The sequence below is a fragment of the Rana temporaria genome, chromosome 3 (assembly GCF_905171775.1).
Source record: "Rana temporaria chromosome 3, aRanTem1.1, whole genome shotgun sequence".
In the NCBI taxonomy this organism is placed as follows: Eukaryota; Metazoa; Chordata; class Amphibia; order Anura; family Ranidae; genus Rana; species Rana temporaria.
This window is the reverse complement of record NC_053491.1, coordinates 344061885-344087047: the sequence shown is the minus strand read 5'-3', so window position 1 is coordinate 344087047 and position 25163 is coordinate 344061885. Positions and strand designations below refer to the sequence as shown.

The 25163-nt window shown below is 41.7% G+C and overlaps 1 protein-coding gene across 1 annotated transcript in view; it reads right to left on the bottom strand.

Moving 5' to 3' along the window:
- NMUR2 (neuromedin U receptor 2) overlaps positions 1–20317 on the bottom strand; it is a 52004-nt gene extending 31687 nt beyond the window's left edge. The window contains exons 1-2 of the mRNA XM_040345117.1: positions 18844–20317; positions 3439–3523 (exon numbers count right to left, since the gene is read on the bottom strand). Of these exons, the coding sequence (XP_040201051.1) occupies positions 3439–3523; positions 18844–19569 (811 nt within the window). The 5' untranslated portion in view covers positions 19570–20317. The remainder of the gene's footprint in view (positions 1–3438; positions 3524–18843) is intronic.
- Positions 20318–25163: the final 4846 nt, after the last annotated feature.

The following is a 25163-nucleotide window of genomic DNA, read 5'->3' as shown; positions in this document are numbered from 1 at the left end:
ATGTAAGTCACACTCACAAGATCATGTAGGGAAGCAAAGGAATCCATGGAGAAACGGGCCAACACAGAAAGTAATTAGATACTTCCAGAGGAGGAGAGGGCTATATTGTGCAAGGAGGGAGGGGGCTGTGCTTTGACATAGACTCTTCCTGTAGGAGTCAAATTTGACAGAAAGTTCAGAGGCACAGTGCAAGTTAACAAATCATGTATTATTATTATTTAGGTACTTATATAGCGCTGTCAATTTACGCAATATACAATGTACATTCACATCATGTATGGAAAGAAACAAATGCTGCAAGCAAGCACCTAAAATTCTTAAAATTCCCGTGTCTCCAATTGATTTTTTTTTACATAGGTCCCAACTGTCCCTGATTTTCGAGGGGCTGTCTCTGATTTGGAACAACGTTCATCTGTCCCTTTTTCCTCCCCATGTGTTCCTATATAGTTGTATATAAAATGCACTACTTATCTATCAAAAAGTGTTTCTCAGTGCTAAACCTTTCATCCAATTTCTAAATAGCTGCATTTGTAAATTCCAAAAGCCAGTATAAAGGAATAATAGTGGTAAAAAAGCACTTATGGGTTTAACCAATAATTTTTTTTTTTTTTACAATTCTTCTTTAATGGGGGTGTGGAAGAGGATGTGTCCTATGCCTTCATGCTTTTGCTAATAGAAAGTTGGGAGGTATGGGCCAGGTTCACAGAAGAGATACGCCGGAGTATCTACTGATACTCCAGCGTATTTTCAAATTTGCCGCATTGTATCTTAATTTGTGATTCACAAACAAGATACGACGGCTTTTGGCTAAGATCCGACAGGCTTACGGCTTCGTACGCCTTCGGATCTTAGGCTGCAATACTTCGGCCGCCGCTGGGTGGAGTTTGCGTAATTTTCCAGCGTCGGGTATGCAAATGAGCTTTTACGGCGATCCACGAAGGTTTTCACGTTCGTTACGTTCGTAAATGCTCATTTGCATACCCGACGCTGGAAAACGACGCGAACTCCACCCAGCGGCGGCCGAAGTATTGCAGCCTAAGATCCGAAGGCGTACGAAGCCGTAAGCCTGTCGGATCTTAGCCAAAAGCCGTCGTATCTTGTTTGTGAATCACAAATTAAGATACGACGCGGCAAATTTGAAAATACGCCAAAGTATCAGTAGATACTCCGGCGTATCTCTTCTGTGAATCTGGCCCTAAGTTCCCAGACTAACAACACTACCTAAATTAAAGGCACCTAATGGACTTTGCATACAAATGAAAGGTCTGCTTATTTCACAGCCTCCCACTTAACAATTAACGTACACACAGCGCGCACCTTTGTCAAGAGCTTGACAAAGGTGCACGCTGTGTGTACGTTCCCCTATCGAACCACAGCACATGCACAGAAACGCATCGCACATTGCTGTCTCCGGTCGATGACGTCATCATTCCCCCCGCAACCATAGCGTCCACAAGCGTGCGCTTCAACGTGCGCTCCGGCGGCTTCTCTGGCACATCTGTGCGCCCACATCCTCACAACCAAGCGCATGGACCCAGCAAGACTACACCAGCAACACAGCCAAATACCAGCGCTGTGACAGAGACCCAAGGACACTCAAATCTATCGGTTGGGCCCTGACGAAATCGCAGGACAACAAACTACATGCCTGAAACTTCACAAATCCATGTGAGTACTTTTATTTCTATCTCTAAATATAAATAAATAGTTGTACAGTTTAACCAGTGGCGCCTGCTCCTCCTTGATTGTTTCTTTCATCATATGCTTTTGGGTATAATACTGCTTTAAATGATAAATAAAATGCATCTTGTGGTGTTGACTCAACTGGTCACCAATGCAGCAGTGGAATAAAAATAAAGTTAAGAGGACCTGTAACATTGCCAGACCAGACCTCCTATGAGGGAATGACAAGCAAGAGGAAGGACTCAAGTCCTGTGTTAAACCAGCCGCCGCCATTTCACGTTGGTACTTTGACACTAAATAAAGTTGTTATGGCAGCAGCTAGCTGCCATAACCCTGGTATTTTTAAAAACGTCAGGCGGCTGGATTCCAGATAAAAGTGGTCTTAGCGACGGATTCACCATGAGGTCACTTTTATTGGTGATGGGAGAGGGCCTCCGGCCATGCTTTGGTCGTCTCCGCCACATAGCGGAGCCGTCGGTAGCGGCGGAAATGGTCGCGTCCGCTCTTCTGTGAGGCTGGATGCGGGATGTTTACATTTCTTGTAATAGGAATAAAAGTGACCCATTTTTTTTTTTTAAAAGGACAGTGCAAAAATAAAAAATAAAGATGTAAAATAAATAAGATTTTTTTTTAAAGCACCCCATCCTGCTCAAAACTAAAGTCACGCCCACATATAAAAATAGTTTTCAAACCACGCATGTGAGGTATCGCCGCGATTGTTAGAGTGGGAGAAATAATTCTAGCTGTAACTTAAAACTGGTAACCTGTAGAAGTTTTTTTAAACATTGCCTATGGAGATTTTTAAGGGTAAAAGTTTGGCTAATTTTACTGTTGTCTTATTTTTTAAGTAAAAAAAGTGTATTTTTCCCTAAAAATTGCACTTGTAAGACCGCTGCGCAAATATGGTGTGATATAAAGTATTGCAACAACCGCCATTTTATTCTCTAGTGTGTCTGAAAAATATATATATAATGTTTTGGGGCTCTAAGTGATTTTCTAGCAAAAAAGAAAATAATTTTTACTTGTAAACACTGAGTCTGAAAAATAGGCCCGGTCCTTAAGTGATTAAATTGACTTTGTCATTTAAAAAAGGGAGCTGCTAGTAGGTATAAAGTGTTGTCAGTTAATGGCGACTGCTCCCTGTCAATCTCCTCTGCTACAGCCAATTAGGTCCCTCATAGTGTTGGGGCCTGGGTGACCCCTTATCTCTATTGGCCCATCACTGTAATGCAATGCCTCCTTGTCCTGTGGTTTCAGGAAGGAGCATGCAAGCTTTGGAAGTGGAAGCAGACTTGTCATCACCTCGTAGCTTAGTAAAGGGAAATAAAACTGCATGTATTTATATTTAAGAGGAGTCAATTAAAAAACTTAACAGAGATCCAATCAAGACACAATTCATTATTGGGGTTTAGTATTGAGCCCCCACTTATTGGTTTCTGGAAGATGAAGTACATACTGTATATGCATTCCTGGCTTACCTAAATATCTTGAAAAAGGGTTGTTTTTTTCGTGTTTTTTTTCCCTTCCATGCCTGGCGCCTTTTGTTTATTAGAAAGATTTTTTTTATTTCTTTTTACTTTTATATGTACATAAAAGAAAAGTATAATGGACTGTAAATACTGTGAATAATATAGACACTAAAATACCTTTTAAAATTGCTGGAAAAACAGCTTTTGATCATTTTTTCTATACACTCCATTATACACACAAGTATTACAATACACAACACATAAGTACACTTCATGTTTTACTTACAAAGCATCTTTGTGATTGATTTTCGAGATGGTCTCTGTCCATTCACAGACATTTTATCCACTTCCAGCGAGCGATCTCCTTTTAGCTGAACAAGAATACAAGTTGAAAATGTGTAAAAAAACAGCTTTTGAAATGAAATGCAAGAGCACAACTATGTTGATAACGTGTCCATTAACTTGACAATGACAAGTATACATTGGAGCGCAGGCAATATTGTGCCATCAATAAATCAATTGTGTTGTACAGAGAATTACTGTTACTCATCACCTTCTGTGTATTTTAGCCCACGCTGAGAAATCAGATTTTCCGCAAACTGATATACCTTTAAGGATCCCCAGGCAGATATAAAAAAAAGTCATATTTCAGTTCTGTAGACGTGAATGTATAGTTAAATATATTTTTGTAACTATAAGCAGTTTTAGTACCTGAATATGACTTAAAGGGGTTGTAAAGGTTTGTTTTTTATTTTCCAAATAGGTTCCTTTAAGCTAGTGCATTGTTGGTTCACTTACCTTTTCCTTCCATTTCCCTTCTAAATGTTTTTTTCTTTGTTTTCTTGTCTGAATTTCTCACTTCCTGTTCCTCCTTAGTAAGCTGTTCAGTAAGCTGTTCTGGCTGACTAAACACCGCTCGGATGATGGTGGCAAGTTTACTGAGGAGAAACAGGAAGTGAGAAATTCAGACAAAGAAAATAAACATTTAGAAGGGAAATCGAAGGAAAAAGGTACGTGAACCAACAATGCACTACCTTAAAGGAACCTATTTAGAAAATAAAAAACGAACCTTTACAACCCCTTTAATATCAGCCTTGTACAGTCCCTGTACAGCAGAGTTCGGGCTAGGAGAGGAAGAAGCAGCACAAGGAACATACCGATATGAGGAGAGATTAGAGTGACAGAGCAGTGAGCTTGTTTCAAGAGGATGGAGACCTGTAGATGTAAATGAATTACAGCCAATAAAAATCAGGTCTTCTGCCCCACTAAACATGGCTGTGCAGTATAGTAAGTTTGTGTAAACCTCATAAATAGATGGATAAAAATATAAACCCTTTGGCGGGTAAAACAGTTACTATATATGTGCTTTATCTGTGTATTTTGTTGCTTTCCTGCAATTCAGCTTTAAGATGGCAAACAAAAACAAAAAAATCATAGTTTGCTAAAGTTAAGGCTTGGTGCTGACCCCTCTAACCACTTCTACCCTATGTACTGCCCCATCAGTGCCATTTTGGTAAATACAGCCCCACCTACAGGAAGAGGAGAGAACAGGAAAGATCTGGAAAGTGTGGTAATAGTCATTGGAGCACCAGGGCATTTTTTTTCTTGGCTGAATATTACCGTTGTGAAGGTTGGATAGAGATATACTGAAGGGATTCATCTGACTCATGTGGGGCGTTTAAGAAATGGAGCATATCTTACGAATGCATATGGAAAAAAGTTGGAGCAGCATCCTCGGATACCATTGAGAGTGGAAGTGTGGAGTGTTTGCTGGTATATATTTCTTATTGCTGTTTGAACCTCTTATAATTTTGAGGTCACATCCAAGGTGAGAAGAATCACATACATGAGTGTGGTGGTGTTGGACGAGGTGCTCATGTGGTCACAAACAGAAGATATGGTATAAAGTTCAAAAGCCTTTGAAAATATATAAACTTTTAAGTCACTTTTTTGAAAAACAGGGTTTTGGAAGATAAAAGGTGGACTTTATTATACAGTATGTATTAATTAATGACACTGATAAAATGTATTAATTTATTTTTATAGTGCTGCACAAAATTATTTGATACCTAAGGGGTTAGTTTTAGGGTTACAAGAAAGGGTATTGTTAGGGCATATTGAGGGAAATGTTAGGATTGCAAGAAAAGGTAAAGATAGGGTTACAGTGAGGGTTAGTGTTAGGGATAAGGGCTTAGAAGAAAGGGTTTGTTTTAGGAGTTCAAGGAGGATTAGTCTTAGAAGGATAAATGTTGGGGTAACAGAGAGGGTTAGTGTTAGGGTTAAAGTGTACAGAGTTATTAATATTATGTTTACAGGAAGAGTTAGTGTTAGAGTTATAAAAAGCCTTAATGTTGGGTTTACATGGATGATTACTTTTAAGTTTATAGGAAGGGTTAGTGTTAGGGTTCCATGAAGGGTTAATTTTAGGGCTAAAGAAAGGATTAATGTTAGGTTTGCAAGAAGGGTTAATGTTAGGATAACAGAGGGGGTTAGTTCTAGGGATAATGTGAAGGTTAGTTTTAATGGTAGGGTTGTAGGGAAGCTTAGTGTTAGGGTTACATGGAGGGTTAGCATTTTATGAAAGGCTAGTGTTTGGCTGGGTATACACAGGCCAAAAATCGTCCAAAAAGTATCGGTTTGGTAGGAACCAACCCATGCGTACACCTGTCTGTTCTACAGAAGAAGGTCGAATGGGCATGCTGGAAAACCAGCATCTGACCGCATCCAATGGCTGCCAGTGCTGATCAGTGTGTTCTATCACAGGTTAGTATGGCAATCTGTCTGTTTTTTTTGTTTTGTTTTGTTTAGCCCACTGAGTTGAAAGAAAAAAAACTTCTTGAGTGTACACCGCATAAGGCCGCGTACATACCATCGGTCCAAACCGATGAAAACAGACTGAAGTTCAGTTTCATCGGTCCAAACCGGCCGTGTGTACGCCCCATCGGTCTGTTGTCCTTCGATCCAAAAAAAGAGAACTTGCTTTAAAATCGAACCGATGGACGGCTGACCGATAGGTCCAAACCGATGGTTAGTACACAAAAGCATCGGTTCAAAACCCGCGCATGCTCAGAATCAAGTCAACGCATTTTTTCAGTACGTCGTGTGTTTTACGTCACCGCGTTCTGAACCGATCGTTTTTTGAACTGATGGCGTGTACGCACATCAGACCATCAGTCTGCTTCAGCGGTGAACTGATGAAAACGGTCCGTCTGACCATTCTCATCGGTTAGATCGACCGTGTGTACGCGGCCTTAGCGATACAGGAGGGGTTAGTGTGACAGTGGGATGTTTTTCTCTGTAATGCCAACTACAAATCAGCCCCATTATTTCAATTCCTGTAAAATTGTATTCTGTCGCAATATAAACCTATGCTGTCAAAACTAGTGAGTTATTTAATTTCAAACAGGCCATTGATTCAAGGCAGATGAACGGAATTGGAATTGCCATTTGCCTGACATCATGATCATTAAAAATACATAAAAAAGAAGTTGATGAAATGGGGATAAGGGGTGACACCGGAAGCAAGTGAAAAATATCAGAGAGACAGTCAAGAAATCAGCATGTTCTGTTCAAGGTGTAAAGGAGAATAAAGCAGGAATTTAGAAAATACAATATATATAGTTTATTCTTCCAGCTTTCAATGTCTGGATGAGAAGCAACAAGTAAGTTTACATCCCTCAGGGCTGCCAGTGTTTCTATTAATGCCAGCAAAATGAGTTACATAATAAGCCATTCACCAAATGACCTCAGCTTACTAAGCAGAGTCTGAAATGAAAAACATCTCTGCTCGGCAGTTACCGAGACCATTTTGTCTACCTACTCAGTGTTTTTATAAGAGCTATGATGGGCAACAGCTGTTTATTTCCGAGACAGAACATCCTGCTAGCTTCTCCCAAATGTGTGATTTGCAGTTCATAGAAGGGATGGAATAAAAAAGTCAGATACTGTTATGGAAATATACAGAAGTTTTCACCATAATGAAGGAAGGCAGGAACAGAAATAACAAAGAAGACTCTATAGACCAATAAAAATTACTTTTGGTATTCCTAGAACAGAAGTGTCCTTTAAGGCCTCGTACAGACGAGGGGACAGTCCGCTGAAAACGGTCCACCGGACCGTTTTCAGCGGACATGTCCCCTCGGAGATTTCTGTCTGATGGTTGTACACACCATCAGACAGAAATCCACGCAGACAGACAGCGCGGTGACGTGTCCGCGCCATCGCCGCGACGATGACGCGGCAACGTGCGCGCCGCTGGAAGGTCAATGCTTCACCTCACTTTCTGTCTTGTAGACACAACAGGAAGTGAGACCTGTTCCCACCTGCATTCCTCATAACATAAAAACAAACATATTACAGCGAGGAGGGAGCAGGAATACCCCATTTAGCCAAATCCATTGTGTAGTGTAGATATGACATCTTGGAGTCCTCAGAAATATAAGGAACTCTTAGTTGGTTCAGCTCTCCGTCATCTACCAGAAACTGAAACTTCCATTCTGGGTGGGATGATTCTTCTCTTGAATAATTTTTAAAGAAGAGAGTTTATGCCCGCACTGTCGATTTGCACTGTATTGCAGGGATGCCACTGCAGAAGGATCTTTAGCATCTTACACACTTTCAGAAGGGTTTGACTCCTGATCTCATACTACACTCAGTGGTTTGATCCACCAGTTATTATGTCAGTAAAGTCATGCACTTATATGGGGTTCAGCAGGAGAAACCACAGCAGAGCAGGGGAACAGAAATCCGACCCGAACTGAGGTGTGTCATATGCAGATGGCAAAGGCGGTGAAAGGGTAAGTATTAACGTTCTTGTCGGGAGCACTACGTTTTTGTTTTATTTTAGTGACAGAGTTGCTTTAAAATGTTAGGCAGATATTAAAACTTTAATTGTATGCCAGTAGTCAGCACTATTGATCTGCAACCTTTTGAGCTACAACAGCAATGTTAAAGACGTGTCTGGCTAGTCTCTAAACCACACCAACAGAATGCAGCTATAATATGTACATGACTTTGTCTGGTCATTTTTCATATTGACTTTCTATTGATAAATAGTCACCATTTGCAACTTAGCCTTGTAAACACCACATGCTCAACATTTTAATATTTGTGTTCATGAAGTTTATATGTACTATCTATCAGCCAATACAGTTTTGATCATCTACAGTAGCACAATTGGTAGATGCCATCACTTTGGGGCTATTCAAAAAAATAACCAAAGTTACAATTTATATGTAACCCAAAATATTTTTGTTATTTAGGATGTAGGAAAAAAAATCAGTGATGTCAAATCAACAAGAAACAATTAAATTGATTTAACTAAAATAAACCACTGCAGGTAAATTTGATTGGCTGCTACAGGGTTTGGACAAAAATACAGAATGGCTTTCCATTCATAAACAGCTTGCTTACTGTTATGATCTGTGATTGGCCCACAGCAATCATATGGTGACTGGTTACCTGTACCATGTGATTAGCTGTAGCCAATTACAGTTCACAACCAAAAGCAAGCTGTTCGAGAATGATCAACCCATTAATGACAGGTAAAACTATTGCTTACACAGTGATCTTCATTGTATAAGTCAGTGGTTCTCAACCTTCTAGTGCCGTGACCCCTTAATAAAAGTTGTGGGGACCCCTAACAGTAAAAAAAAATTGAAGCGTGGATTGTTAGCACCCAAGGCAAGACAAGTAATTTGTGCCCCTAACCCATGGACATTTAGCGCTCCCTGAGTCCCTTTCACTCGTACAATATTAAAACCCCTTATGGTACATTTTAGGATGTGCCACTCTTTCTCCTCTTTTCTTTCCCTTTTTTCTCTCTCGATCCTAATTTCTTGTTTTTTTTCCCCATCCCTCTCTCTAGCTGTCTCACTTGTTCTTTCTCTTCCTTTTTCTTTTGTTTCTCCCCCTCTTTTCCTCTACATGCCACGTTTATGATGTCACAGTCCCAGCATGCTCCGGGACCCACGGGCTCCCCCCACAGGGCGCCCCCCTGCCCCAGAGCACCCACCCCCCCATGTTGAGGGCATGCGGCCTGGTACGGCTCAGGAGGGGGGGGGCGCTCGCTCGTCCCCACTCCTTTTCTGACCAGCCAGGCGGCATGCTTGGATACGGGTCTGGTATGGATTGTGGGGGAACCATTTTTTTGGCGTTCTCCTTACAATCCATACCAGACCTAAGGGCCTGGTATGCCAATGGGGGGGAAAACATGCCGTTTTTTTATTTAAAATTTGGCGTGGAGTTCCCCCTCATGATTCATACCAAACGCAGAGGCTAGAATTGGTGGGAATTCAAGTCGGATCCCCGTCGCTTCTATGATGGCTTTTTCCCATCGCGGCGAGCCGGCTCGGCGCTGGCTCCCGCGACGGGGCTCGTAGGTGGTCAATCTCGCCGAGAAAGGGAGCGAGATTGACACAATATCGTGGTCACCTACTGTATTTACTGTGATTTCATGTTTTGAATGTCATGTAACAGTTGTATATTGTGTTCACAGAAGCAAAAAGAGAGAATATGCCTTTTAAGATTTGTTGTGTGACTGTAAGGTAAGCTCAATGATGCAGCAGAATTGAAACCAGAAAGCATAGAGTTAAGCTTGTGTGACTTACCAGGAGTTTTGGCCAATAACAGCCAATATCACACTGAGCAAGAGTCTTGGCCAATCACAGCCAGCCTTACACCCATTTTTCTGTCTGGAAATCTCCCAGCACACTGCTAGAATTTAATACACCAGAGATAGAGAGGAACTGGACAGACATACATCAACTCAGAGTTCTGTTTTATGGAAGCAAGTGGCCAAAAAAGGTATTTAATACAGTTATATACAGTCATGGTCGAAATTGTTGGCACACCAGAATTTTTTCCAGAAAATAAAGTATTTCTCACAGAAAAGTATTGCAGTAACACATGTTTTGCTATACACATGTTTATTCCCTTTGTACGCATTGGAACAAAACAAAAAACGAGAGGAAAAAAAGCGAATTGGACATAATGTCACACAAAACTCCAAAAATGGGCTGGTCAAAATTCTTGGCACGGTAACTTAATATTTGGTTGCACACCCTTTGAAAAAAATTCTGAAATCAGTCGCTTTCTATAACCCTCAATAAGCTTCTTACGCTTCTCACCCAGAATTTTGGACCACTCTTCCTTTGCTAACTGCTCCAGGTCTCTCTTATTGGAAGGGCGCCTTTTCCCAAAAGCAATTTTAAGATCTCTCCACAGGTGTTCAATGGGATTTAGATCTGGCCTCATTGCTGGCCACTTTAGAACTCTCCATTGCTTTGTTGCCATCCATTTCTGGGTGCTTTTTGATGTATGTTTTGGGTCGTTGTCCTGCTGGAAGACCCAAGATCTCGGACGCAAACCCAGCTTTCTGACACTGGGCTCTACAGTGTGACCCAAAATCCTTTGATAATCCTCAGATTTAATGATGCCTTGCACACATTCAAGGCACCCAGTGCCAGAGGCAGCAAAACAACCCCAAAACATCATTGAACCTTCACCATATTTCACAGTAGGTACTGTGTTCTTTTCTTTGTAGGCCTCATTCCATTTTCGGTAAACAGTAGAATGATGTGCTTTACCAAAAAGCTCTATCTTGGTCTCATCTGTCCACAAGACGTTTTCCCAGAAGGATTTTGGGTTACTCAAGTACATTTTGTCAAACTGTAGTCTTGCTTTTTTATGTCTCTGTGTCAGCAGTGGGGTCCTCCTGTGTCTCCTGCCATAGCGTTTCATTTAATTTAAATGTCGACAGATAGTTGGCGCTGACACTGATACTACCTGAGCATGCAGGACAGCTTGAATTTCTTTGGAACTTGTTTAGGGCTGCTTATCCACCATCCGGACTATCCTGCGTTACAACCTTTCATCAATTTTTCTCTTCCGTCCACACCCAGAGAGATTAGCTACAGTGCCATGGGTTGCAAAACTCTTGATAGTGTTGCTCACTGTGGACAAAGGCAAATCTAGATCTCTGGAGATGGACTTGTAACCTTGAGATTGTTGATATTTTTTCACAATTTTGGTTCTCAAGTCCTCAGACAGTTCTCTTCTCCTCTTTCTGTTGTCCATGCTTAGTGTGGTACACACAGACACACGATGTAAAGACTAAGGCCCGGATTCACAAAGCACTTACGCCAACGTATCTCGAGATATGCCGTGTAAGTGTAACTATGCGCTGTCGTATCTGTGCGCCGTGCCCTCAATCTGAGATACGTCTGAAAATAGGCTGCATACGACCGACGTAACTTTCCTACGCTGGCGTATCGTGGGCGCATATTTATGCTGGCCTCAAGGGGCGCTCCCATTGATTTTCTATGCACATATGCAAATGAGGGAGATACGCCGATTCACAAATGTAGTTGCGCCCGGCGCATAATATGCACGGTTTGCGTAAGGCGTACGTCCGGCGTAAAGTTATTCCCCATATAGGAGGCGCAACTCATGCAAAGGTATGGACCAGGGAAGAGAGCCGTCGTATTTTACGTCGTTTACGTAGTACGTGAATAGGGCTGGGCATAGGTTACGTTCATGTCGTAGGCAGTGATCCGTCGTATCTTAGGGAGTAGTTCCGACATGATTCTGCGCATGCACACTGGGATGCGTCCACGAGATGGCGCATGCGCGGTACGTTATTCGTATCTTTATGACGCTCAATCCATCATTTACATGGGGTCACGCCTCATTTGCATGGCTCACGCCCACTTCCACTTACGACGAGTTACGACTAAGAAACCCAGCGTAGATTTGGAGGTAAGTGCTTTGTGAATACTGTGCTTGCCTCTCTGCGCTGCATCGGCGTAGCGTATATTAGATACGCTACGCCCGCATAAATATGCGCCGATGTATGTGAATCCGGGCCCCAGTGAACTTCTCTCCTTTTTATCTGCTTTCAGGTGTGATTTTTATATTGCCCACACCTGTTACTTGCCCCAGGTGAGTTTAAAGGAGCATGCTTGAAACAATCTTTGATTTTTTATTTGTATTTATTATCCACAATTTTGAAAGGGTGCCAAGAATTTTGACCAGCCCATTTTTGGAGTTTTGTGTAACATTATGTCCAATTTGCTTCTTTTCCTCCCTTTTTTTGTTTTGTTCCAATACACACAAAGGGAATAAACAGGTGTATAGCAAAACATGTGTTACTGCAATACTTTTCTGTGAGAAATACTTGATTTTCTGGAAAAACAATCTTGGGTGCCAACAATTTCGGCCATGACTGTATCTTCATATTGTTAATAGTGTGATTAGAACTGTATGCTGAACTAGTTGTGTGTGTTTACTTGTAGTTCCACCAAACCAAACCAAACCAAACCTCAAACGTGCAAACAAACATCACAGCAAATGGTCAAACAAGCAAATGTACAAACTGCAAACAGCAATATAGAGTGAGTAAAACGATTGATTAAACTTCAGAGAGATCATAAAGTGTTTAAATAACTTAAAGTGAGAGTACAGATACTGAAGAAAGAAATATATCTACCATTTTATGTAGAAAAGAAAAGATTGAACAGTTGAACCGCCATTTGTTATACTTTTTTCAACACGTGTTTGTACATGGACTGCCTGCTGTGAAATTGTCAGTGTTATATATGAAGAAAAGCTGGAGTTAATTAACAGAAGTTATCTCAAGAGTTTGGTGTGCTCTTTAAACCTACTGCTTCCATAGAACGGTGCTAGAGGAATTATAGAGTAACAGATAGTCTTGTTTGGACTAAAAGATCAGAGGAATCAAAATTCTTCTAATGCCACAGCGCATAAAGGCACTTCATAGTGCTGCGCCTGCCACAATTGGACCTGTGTTATGTCCATCATAGGAGCCTGGCCAAGGGGCGGGACTGCAAGAGGAGCCGAGTACAGCTGAGTACACAGGACATCCGGTTCTGTCTATCTCGGCGCCGCAATAGTAATTTTAAACGATCATGCTGCAATGACACTGGGCAAGGCTGCAAGGACACTAGGCAAGGATGCAAGGACCCTGGGCAAGGCTGCATTGACAATGGGCAAGGCTGCAAATGACATTGGGTAAGGCTGCAGATGGACACTGATCATTCTGCAACGATGGACAAGGCTGCAGATGGACACTGATAAGGCTGCATGGATGGGCATTTAAATCTAAGTTTTTATCCTTAAACTTCCCTCCTAAAAGTTTTTTTCCTTAAGATTCCCTCCTAAACTTGGTGTGCATGTTATACGCCGGCGTGTGTTATATGCTGATAAATACGGCATATAGAAAAAAAAAAAAAAAAACAGTAGTGATCAAATACCACCAAAAGACAGCTATATTTGTATGAAAAGAATGATATAATTTTCATTTGGGTACAGTGTTGCATGATGATGTAATTGCCAGTTAAAGTAGCACAGTGCTGATTAGCAAAAAATGGCATGGTCATAAAACCTTTCAGAGCTCAAGTGGTTAATAATGTTAAAATCGTTAGGTAAGACTTAAATATGGTTAGATGGTTTAAAAAATATGACTTTGTGTCTGAATATTTCTAAGCCTATAGTCCTAGAAATCAATACATCAAATTGTTGTTCCCAGTATAATAAGATGTGTAATTAAAAAAAAAAAAAAAGGTTGCGGTCATTGGTTTCTTAATGCAATAAAAAATTTGCTGATTGCTGGAACCTGTTCATATGAAACGACAAGGAGGTGTTGCTTTCATGGTGCTGTGATGTTTTCCTTGTGCTGTTTTGTAACCACTAACTATATGTCTACAAACTAATGTAATTTGTGTTATCTTGTTAACAACAGCTGGGTGCAAAACATCAGCTAAATTATATTACATAAGATAATAATGAGTTTCAGGCAATTCACTGTTGATATCTTAAGCGGAAAGATTTATATAACACTTGGAGGCTCTATATTTTGAATATATTTTAACAGTTGGCTTTCCAGCCTCCTAAAACTTCTTGCTGCTTCATCCCTTACTGGTGATAGGTTCTCAATATCAAGAAGGTAATACCTAAGCCTCCTAAAATGGCTTGCTTCATCCCTTACTGGTGATAGGTTCTCAATATCAAGAAAGTAATACCCAAGCCTCCTAAAACTGCTTGCTTCATCCCTTACTGGTGATAGGCTCTCAATATCAAGAAGGTAATACCCAAGCCTCCTAAAACAGCTTGCTTCATCCCTTACTGGTGATGGGCTCTCAATATCAAGAAGGTAATACCCATGCCTCCTAAAACAGCTTGCTTCATCCCTTACTGGTGATAGGTTCTCAATATCAAGAAGGTAATACCCAAGTCTCCTAAAACGGCTTGATTCGTCCCTTACTGGTGATAGGTTCTCAATATCAAGAAGGTAGCACCCAAGCCTCCTAAAATGGTTTGCTTCATCCCTTACTGGTGTTAGGTTCTCAATATCAAGAAGGTAATACCCAAGCCTCCTAAAATGGCTTGCTTCATCCCTTACTGGTGATAGGTTCTCAATATCAAGAAGGTAATACACAAAAACTGAAATTGTTTTAGGGCTAACCAAAAAATTTTAATCAATGGGGTAACATTCTTAATATCATTCAATGTTGGAATAGGCTGAATGAGTTTCTGCTGCTGCTACACTAGCAAAAGTGTGCCGTTCATTGAACTGTGTTAAAACAGAGTAGCACATCACTGCAGTGGCGGAGAGCACAGGAGCGCACATTGGCACAGTGGCAGTGAGTGCTGAGACATATGTTGATGCAGTGGTTAGTGAAGTGAGCATGTAAGAAAGGTAGGAGCCCAGCACAGGGGTATGAGTCAAGACTAGTGTACACGTGTGGTGAAGGGAAGAGGACTAAAGTCAGATAGTATACAGAAAGCTGTAGTGGTGAGTTTTCAGGCATTTTGGTGATAAGAAAAGTGCAGGCACGCTGTTGAAGGGGAAGGAGTGGGTGCTGATGTGGTGGTGGTGGGGTGGTAGCAATTGTGGGGGTGAAAGACTTTGACAGGCGGCCTGCAGTGAGGCTGGGCACTGCACCTGCCCCTACAAAGTGTACTAAAACGCCAGGAGAGAGGCACTGAATTTGGACAGCCCGTGTGGAATGGGTCTAAGTGAAAGCGCTTTATTTGAAATAAAACCCTACTCTTTTTCACTCCTCCCTCCTAATCTATGAAACCCTCTATATTGTAATTTTGAACATGCATTTTCTATACCAGGCTAAAAGTAAGGGGGATATCAAAAGTCTATTTTGCTTCCTGTATTATTTTTATAAAAGAGATATAGGATATATGATTTGTGTGACTGAAACATTTTGAAGAATACAAGCTATCTAGATCACAATTTTGAAGGTTAAATTGCTACTGTAGTTTTTTTTGAGACGTATGTGCAAACCCAATCTTTAGAATTTCAAATAAACGTTAACCTATTATTATATTTTCAAAAGTTATGTTTAACATTCTTAAATCTGCACCTTTCATTAAAATAACACCTGGTGATCCTGCCATGAATTTGGTTGTTAAGGCACTTCCTGTTATAGGGTGACATTTTTTTGTCTCTGTCTCCAAGTTGCACTCCACCTTTTTGCCTGTTTCGTATAGGCTTTCAATAGAGACTATGGGGGTTATTTACGAAAGGCAAATGCACTTTGCACTACAAGTGCACTGCAAGTACACTGAAAGTACACTTGGAAGTGCAGTCGCTGTAGATCTGAGGGGAAGCTCTGCTGATTTTATCATCCAATCATGTGCAAGCTAAAATGCTGTTTTTTATTTATCCTTGCATGTCCCCCTCAGATCTACGGCGACTGCACTTGAAAGTGCACATTCAGTGCACTTTCAAGTGCACTTGTAGTGCAAAGTGGATTTGCCTTTACTAAATAACCCCCAATGAGTGGACATTCCAACACATATTAAGCAACCACGATCCACTGTTGTCACCATGTGGAAAACCTCTCTGGGGGGAACGCCATATACCCATTGTTGGAGTGCATGTAGACAGGAAGTGCATGCAAGGAATTTTTGGGAGATGAAATGTACTTAGATGCAGTGGCGTCTCCAGCTTTCATATTTAGGGGGGGCACATGGGGGGACAGGGACAAAAGTAGGGGGGCCAACTATAAAATGCAATTATATATATATATATATATATATATATATATATATATATATATATATATATATATATATATATATATATATATATATATATATATCCTGGGGCCCTTTACTACGATCCCACTATGGGCCCTTTCACATGTTCTGCAGTGAGCTCCCTTCCTACTATACTGGGGCCCCCCATTGTCCCTGCTATTTACAGAGCTGGTCTGGCATCTGTCTCCTTGGCAGCGACGGCAGTCTATTAGGACCTAGTGCTGGTGACATTATGGGTGCATGCAGGGGAAGGCTGGCACTATTGGTTATAGAGAGCCGAGCCCCCAGCTGGTCACCTAGCAGCAGTAATGCTGTATAACCTTCTCTGTTGACATGCTGATCGGCATGTGATCCAGGTGATGCTCCCAGTCAGATCTAATAAACACAGTATTTATTAGCATCAAGAGTACAACCACATAAATATAATCAACCGTATGATGATCAGCAGCCATGTGGGCTCTATGCCTGTAAATCGTGGGCTTTGATCAATAAAATCACTGATATTTATGACTAGGATTTGACTAAGAGCATCACCTGGATTGCATCCCGATCAGCATGTCAGAGAAGGGTCCACTGCTGCTAAGCAACCAGCAGGGAGCTCAACTGTCTACAACCAATAGAGATGGGCTCGGGTGTGTTTGAAATCCCACATGCCCGATCACGCCAGGAAGCCGACACTCCACAGTGCTAATCAATGTATGGGCTGCCTAAGAGCTAAGACCAGCCATAGACAGTTTAAATCTCAGCTGGTTCAGCAGAAACTGGCTGAGATTTGAACCATTAATGAGCAGATTCTCTTATAACTCTTATAATTATCACTAGTGGTTGCTGTATAGCCACTAGTGATAATCACTGTTTGTCGGGAGAATATAATTGCTGGGCAGGAGGGATATTCCCCTGTCACCACTGTCTGTTGATGGGGGAATCATGCAAGTTTCTTTCCTGCAATCTGTGGATGCGGGAAAGAAATTTGCACCATATATTATCTGCCTAACTGAAAGTGAAAGTAAATTGTGAATGTTTTGAAAGAACAGGAGAGGGGGAGGGAGACAGATCGGGGGGGGACAGAAGGGATGGAGATAATGTAGTTCAGTGATTACAATGTACTGCAGTCTGCAGTGCACACACTTAAACACGGTCCAGGCTAGAATATCTGGTTGTGTGAGCGCTCGCATTATGCAGTGTCGGCGAGCACAGGGAGGGGGAGGAATCCCCCGCAGAGCTGACTGGAGGCGCTCTCCCTCTCAATTTTTTTTTGGGGGGGGCACATGGTGGGGCACAGCATGATGTTGGGGGGGTCAGGGCCCCCTCTGGCCTCCCCCTAGGGATGCCTCTGTTTAGATGTAACATAGCATGAAAAAAAAGGTAAAAATAAGTATTTTATTTTTAAGAAATGGCAAATGCTTATAATACACAGTGCTTTAGCAACCGATTGCTCTTCTTTTAGTGACATTTAGTTACATCTAGCTTAAAATGTAGCCCTTTTAAAATCGAATCACTAAGGTGAGGTTAAATTTATAGTATTCTTCACCTTTGGTTCTTGTCCCTGAAAATTACCATTAAAATGTCATTCACCTCATGCTGTAGATTCTCAGCATGGATGTGATAACACTGACACTTAATGCAGGCAGATTAAAAGTACTTGGCACGTAATGATTCAGCGCATGAATGAGGACACAGAGGAGGTTATTTACGAAAGACAAATCCACTTTGCACTACAAGTGCAAAGTGCACTTGAAATTGCACTATAAGTGCACTTGAAAGTGCAGTCGCTGTAAATCTGAGGGGTAGATCTGAAATGAGTTGAAGCTTTGCTGATTTTATTATCCAATCATGTGCAAGCTAAAATACTGTTTTTTTATTCTCCTTGCATGTCCCCTTCGGATCTACAGCTACAGCAATTTCAAGTGCACTTTCAGTTCAATTTCAAGTGCACTTTGCACTTGTAGTGCAAAGGGGATTTGCCTTTCGTAAATAACCCCCAGAAGTACAACAAGCTAAACTTAGAATATGATGATCAATACCATAATTCTCATCAAAATTAAGAGTTAATCCACCATGTTGTATGCTTTAGAGACTCTAGTGAAGGGATATGCACTTAGCGGACGTCCAGCTGTTGCCAAACTACAAGTTCCATCATGCCTCTGTCTCTGGGTGACATGCTTGATGTTGTCAGAGTCTCGCTATGCCTCATGGGACTTGTAGTTTGGCAACAGCTGGAGGTCCGCTAATTGCATATCCCTGCTCTAGTGATTTGATCTGCCTTCGACAGTCCCTGGGTCTTTCTCTTTGACACTTTGTGTTTTTTGGATGCTCTCACCTAACTTTGGTGATCCAATTTCTACTGTTGTATTTTTATAATGCAATATAAACAAAAGTTACAGGAAGTAGAGCAGGACTCCCTCATCATAGTCATGGCAAATGTTTAGATTTGGGACCTCAGCAGTAGAGAACTTCCCAATAGAGTTTCTGAGAGATGTAAGAAACTTGAAGGTTTATCTTCCCAGCATCTAGCAATAAATTAAATAACAGTTTTGGGTGGACTAACTTATACATGAAGATGAATGCAGTTATAGCATAATCTTAAAAAAATGTATTTAGATGTCATTCAACTTACTTTGATACCCATCAGGCAGTAAAGGACACTGATGACTCCCATTGGAAGCACGTAGAACAGGAATGATGTTATCTGGATAATGCAGTTATAAATCCACAAGGGTTGGACAACAGTGCACATAGCAGAGCCCGGTACAAGACTTCCATTGGGAAAGTACTTCACTTCGATACCATGAGTGCTAGTATTGGGGATAGAGAAAAGAATGGAGGAGATCCAAAGTGTAATGAGTATTCTAAGGGCCCTCCTTCGGGTGCTTTTGAGCTTGGCTTGAAAAGGATGGATAATGGCCACGTACCTCTCCACACTGACCGTTGTCACACTAAGGATGGAGGCAAAACATACAGTCTCAAAGAGCACAGTCTTAAAATAACAACCCCAAGCACCAAAGAGAAAAGGATAGTTGCTCCACATCTCATATACTTCAAGAGGCATCCCAAGGAGCAGGACAAGAAGGTCAGAAACTGCTAGACTAAACAGGTAATAGTTTGTTGGAGTCCTCATGTTATGGTGCTTCAGGATCACCAAACACACCAGCATGTTTCCGCTGACCCCCACCAAGAAAATCACGGTGTACACAAGAGTTATGGGAAGCGATAAATGACTGCGCTTTGGGCCATAAAAATATGCCAGATACTCTTCTGTGTTGTTCAGGTATTTTAAGAGAGTGTCATCAGATGGAAGAAAAGGACCTGGCAACATCAGACTCACATTCTGCTGCTCATCCATCGCTCTGGTGTTAAGACACAACCAGGATCCACTTAAGATGTCCAAAAAAATAGAAACTGTCTAAATATTAGTAAGAATGAAGCTGATCTGTCAACAAGAACCTGCCATAACGTAGCTCAAAACTGGTATGTAACAAAAAAAAAAGCACAAAAAAAAAATAAACCAAGGCATAAATGGTTTAATAAAATCAAATGTATGATTAAAATAACTAAAGACACAATGAAATAAAATGTCACTAAAACATAAACATATACAAAAGGTTGATACAAAATGAAGACACAACAAATGATGTATAAATAGGAGAGAAATACTCAACTACTGTAGGTGACAAGAAGCTAAAAATAGTAAGAAGTAGCATGGATTCTGTTTAAATACTGGCACAGAAGCTCCTCTTCAAGCACTTTCCAAGGGACTCAAGTCCATTCAATAGGGTAGAAAACTGCTCAAGTCTCAGTTTGTGCTGCTGTGTGATACTGTACACCAGTTGCCTTTCAAAGATCTCTGTTTTAAGTGGAAAACTCTCCTCCCCTGAAGGATGCTGATTGGATGGCCAAAATTATTCAACATTTCTAACAATGACTTCAAGCTACATTCAGCTCGAGTCTGAGACAGAAAGGTTCTTGCTGCTTGTCACTGGTGCTTTCACGATCGCTGATATTCAGTGCAGGTTGGTGTGGCAAGCCACACAAGGGTTAATTCCTAGGACACACCATTACATCGATTCTATCAAATGAGAATGTTATGTGTTCTGGATGATCATAACGGATGAATACAACCATGAAAACTGTCCAGGGTAATTTACATTTGCCACCATGTTAGCTGGTAATGTGAAAATACATTTTAAAATGAACATCTAACACATGTTAGGCAAATGAACCATAAACCAGATTCAGTTTGCCATGCATGAGATTAAATCAAATGGTCGGTAAGCTTAAAAGGAAATTATATATATATATTTTTTCTTTAATTATTTTTTAAAAAAAATTGAAAGGGCATAAACAAATCCTTTGTTTCTGTGTATAATTTTTAGTTTTATATGTACTTAGGAACAGCCTTATTTTCTTAAAAATACTTAGGATCTACTTTATGCTTTGCAATGATACACAGTGATCATGCTTTGCACAATGAACTTCTGTTGGGTGCATATATAATAATAATAAAAATATAGGGAGACTTGCCTTTACAAGTACATGATGGCATCCCAGTCTTAGTCTGTAGAGTTCAATATTGAGTTGGCCCACACTTTGCAGCTATAACAGCTTCAACTCTTCTAGGAAGGCTGTCCACAAGGTTTAGGAGTGTGTCTATTTAAATGTTTGACCATTCTTCCAGAAGTGCATTTGTAAGGTCAGGCACTAATGTGGATGAGAAGGCCTGGCTTGCATTCTCTGCTCTAATTCGTCCCAAAGGTGTTCTATCGGTTTGAAGTCAGGACTCTGTGCAGGCGAGTCTGGGGTGGAGGAACTTGACTGGTCTGCACAACCTAACCCAACCTAACCAGTCCTAACTTCAACCCGATAGAACACATTGGTCAAACATTCCCATAGACACACTCCTAAACCTTGTGGACAGTCTTCCCAGAAGAGTTGAAGCTGTTATTGAACCATACAGACTAAGACTGTAATGCCATCAAAGTTCATGTTTGTGTAAAGGCAGGCGTCCCTATACTTTTGGTAATATAATGTGTGTGTGTGTGTATATATATATATATATATATATATATTTACACTGGGTATATTTTTTGACAGCATCTTTTATAGGAATTTGCCCTCCTGACATTTACATGGCATTTCATGCCTACATTCACCCTGTTTATGATACGTTTAATGTGTACCAGATGAATGTGGACTGCTGGAGAATGTCACTTTTACAGAAGACAATCTGCTGAGAGAATTTTCGAGAGCTCTCCATGGTGCTGATACAGTGTCTTTACACAGTTTCAGCACTATGAGGTGTGACAGTGGTAGGCCATGCCACGGTATGAGTTTATTAAAAGAGAAGTATGTTTTTTTTGCTATTCATACTTACCTCGGTGGATGGAGCATCAGTCTGATGCTGCCGCTGTCCCTCGGTGTCTCTGCACTGAGAAACGAACCACCAAACACCGCCGATGGCTCGGTTCTCACCCCCCGAGCAGAGCCATACTGACTGTCGGTCAGCATGGCTTCTGCTCTACTTCTCAGCGCTCATTGGAGCGCTGAGCAGTTGAGGGGTGGGGAGAGGCTGTCTCAGTGGCTTGCTGAGATGCTGAGACTGCAATCGATCTGGGCAGCTGGCGGATCCCGACTTGGAAGTCGTGATGACGCGCTGCCCTGACTGATGGCAGTGATGTCAGCGGAGAACGGACTTCAGACCGCTCTCTGCTGAAAATGGGTCACAGGAGTGCACAACAAATTGCACTCCTGTGACCCAGAGGACAAGCCCAGCCTAAAAAGCTCAGGCTGGACTTCTCCTTTAAATTGGTATACAGATGTCACAGTATTCTCAATGTTTCAGTTTGAGAAGCTTCAGCATGTGCATGGTAAGCGGAGAAAGCTCTGTTTTAAATTTGGATTCGTAGTCCTGGGTCGGGGATTGGCGCTTAAGGCTGGGTTCCTTAAGCGCCAATCCCCGACCCAGGACTACGCAGGCTTTCCCTGCATCCAATTAGCAAGTCAGGAGACTGTGACTTGCTTTCAATGGAGCCAGTTCACACAGGTCCGGGATGGCTTCAGAGCGTGAGCATAGAAGTGTACTCCAGTCAGGAGAGTTGATCGAATGGGGAAACAAGACTCCATACTGGAAAGATTCCCTTACCTAATCTTGAGAGTTGGGACAGCTAAACAGGTCGGCAGAGGACTGAGAGAGCTGAGGAAACTAGAGAGTCCAGGAAGGGGATCTGTACATCTTAAGTGGGAGAGCCTGTGGTGCTGTGAGACCCTATTCAGAAGTAGGCCTGTACAGTGAGGTGTTGTGAGTAAAGGCTAAATGAGCCAGAGGAATCCATGGTCTGGGGGACCAGTGTAAAGAGCATTAGTACTGCTTACAGGACAGCCAGATGGCCAGGCATTTTTCTGTTAAAATTGTTGCTTAGTGAAGCTAAAACCTCTGTATGGGAAACCCAACGTTAAGACTTTCTTTTCCTTTTTATAATAATGGGCTGCCATGCCCTTAAACCGTAAGTACGGAGTGATGTGGACTAACTTAAAGGGGTTGTAAAGGTTAATTTTTTATTTTCTAAAAAGGTTCCTTTAAGCTAGTGCATTGTTGGTTCACTTACCTTTTCCTTCGATTTCCCTTCTAAATGTTTATTTTCTTTGTCTGAATTTCTCACTTCCTGTTTCTCCTCAGTAAGCTTGCCCCCATCATCCAAGCCATTCTGGCTGGGGGTTAGTCAACCAGAACAGCTTACTAAGGAGAAACAGGAAGTGAGACAATTTAGACAAAGAAAATACACATTTAGAAGGGAAATCAAAGGAAAAGGTTAGTGAACCAACAATGCACTAGCTTAAAGGAACCTATTTAGAAAATAAAAAACAATCCTTTACAACCCCTTTAACCACTTAAGCCCCGGACCTTTAGGCAGCTAAATGCCCAGGCCAGGTTTTGCGATTCGGCACTGCGTCGCTTCAACTGACAATTGGTCCTTCAGACCGTTGTCCTCTGGCTATCCTATCGTGTGTACGAGGCCTATAGGGTAGTTTGCTGCTCCCTTGGCTTGAATACCAGCCCACATGCTGAATGTTCCGGGTTATTTTTTTTAATACTTGCAAAGCAAGAACAAAAAATACAGTTAACCCTTTGTGATATGGAGGTGATTAAACTCAATGTGGTGAGCATTTTAAAGGGGTTGTAGAGGTTTGTTTTTTATTTTCTAAATAGGTCCCATTAAATTAGTGCATTGTTGGTCCACTAACCTTTTCCTTCGATTTCCCTTCTAAATGTTTTTTTCTTTATTTTCTTTGTCTAAATTTCTCACTTCCTGTTCCTCCTCAGTAAGCTGTTCTGGCTGACCATCCCCCAGCCAGAACGGCTCAGATAATGGGGGCAAGCTTAATGAGGAGAAACAGGAAGTGAGAAATTCAGACAAAGAAAAAAAACATTTAGAAGGGAAATCAAAGGAAAAGGTAAGTGAACCAACAATGCACTAGCTTAAAGGAACCCATTTAGAAAATAAACAACTAACCTTTACAACCCCTTTAAGGGGAGGGGGAATCAGCAAGGCTTTTGCCCCACCTACCTGCTTTGACCTGTGATATTACTGACTACATGTTTGTTTTAAATATAACTTTGATTTTGAGCAATGATACTAGTTGGAACATAGGCGTGGGCAGCCTATTGCATTAGATATGCACCCCCAAAGCTCAAACACACATGCATGTGTGTGAGTGTGTGTATATACAGTATCTCACAAAAGTGAGTACACCCTTCACATTTTTGTAAATATTTTATTATATCTTTTCATGTGACAACACTAATGTCTAAACCACCGGCAACAAAATTGAGTACACCCCTAAGGCCCAATTAGCAAGTTTCCCTCCTCAGTGTCATGTGACTTCTAAGTGTTACAAGGTCTCAGGTGTGAATGTGTTAAATTGTGTGTGATCGTTCTCTCTCTCTAACGTACTGGTCACTGGAAGTTCAACATGGCACCTCATGGCAAAGAACTCTCTTAAGGATCTGAAAAAATTAATAATTGCTCTACATAATGATGTCATAAGCTATAAGAAGATTGCCAAGGCCCTGAAACTGAGCTGAGTTTTAGGCCCCTTCAACATGGTCGGGCCGTTTAGGTTCGCCTGTCAGTTTTTTAATCGGACCTGAACGGCCGCTCCATTCTTCTCTATGGAGTGTCGGATGTCAGCGGTGACACGTCCGCTGACATCTGACCCGATCCGATCTGCTAAAATCAGATGGATGGCGATCGGATCGGGTGAGATCTGATGAAAACGGACATGCTGTCCATTTTCGAACAATCTCTCCATAGGAGACAGCGGCGCTGGACAAGCCCCTCCCAGCTCAGTGAGCAGAGAGGGACCTGTCATCTGTCGGCTCAGCGGAGATCAGCGGAGAGATCTCCCGCTGAGCTGACGGACTGCTGCAAGCGGATCTGTCCCCATGTGGAAGGGGCCTAACAGAAAAGGTTCCACTCAGAACAGGCCTCCCCACGATCGACCAAAGAAGTTGAGTGCACATGCTCAGCGTCATGCTTGGCCAGTCCATCACTTTTACCCTCAGCTTCTTTAGCAAGACAGTGGTGTGTTTGGGGTCATTATCATGTTGGAATACTGCCTTGTGGCCGAGTCTGTAGCTCCCCAGTGCTGCCAGCACTCATGCAACCCTAGACCATGACACTCCCACGGCCATGCTTTACTGTAAGCAAGACACACTTGTCTTTGTACTCCTCACCTGATTGCTGCCACACTCACTTGACACCATCTGAACCAAATAAGTTTATCTTGGTTTCATCAGACCACAGGACATGGTTCTAGTAATGTCCTTAGTCTGCCTGTCTTTGGTGGCTTTCTTGTGCATCATCTTTAGAAGAGGCTTCCTTCTGGGTTGACAGTCATGCAGACCAATTTGATGCAGTGTGCGGCGTATGGTCTGAGCAC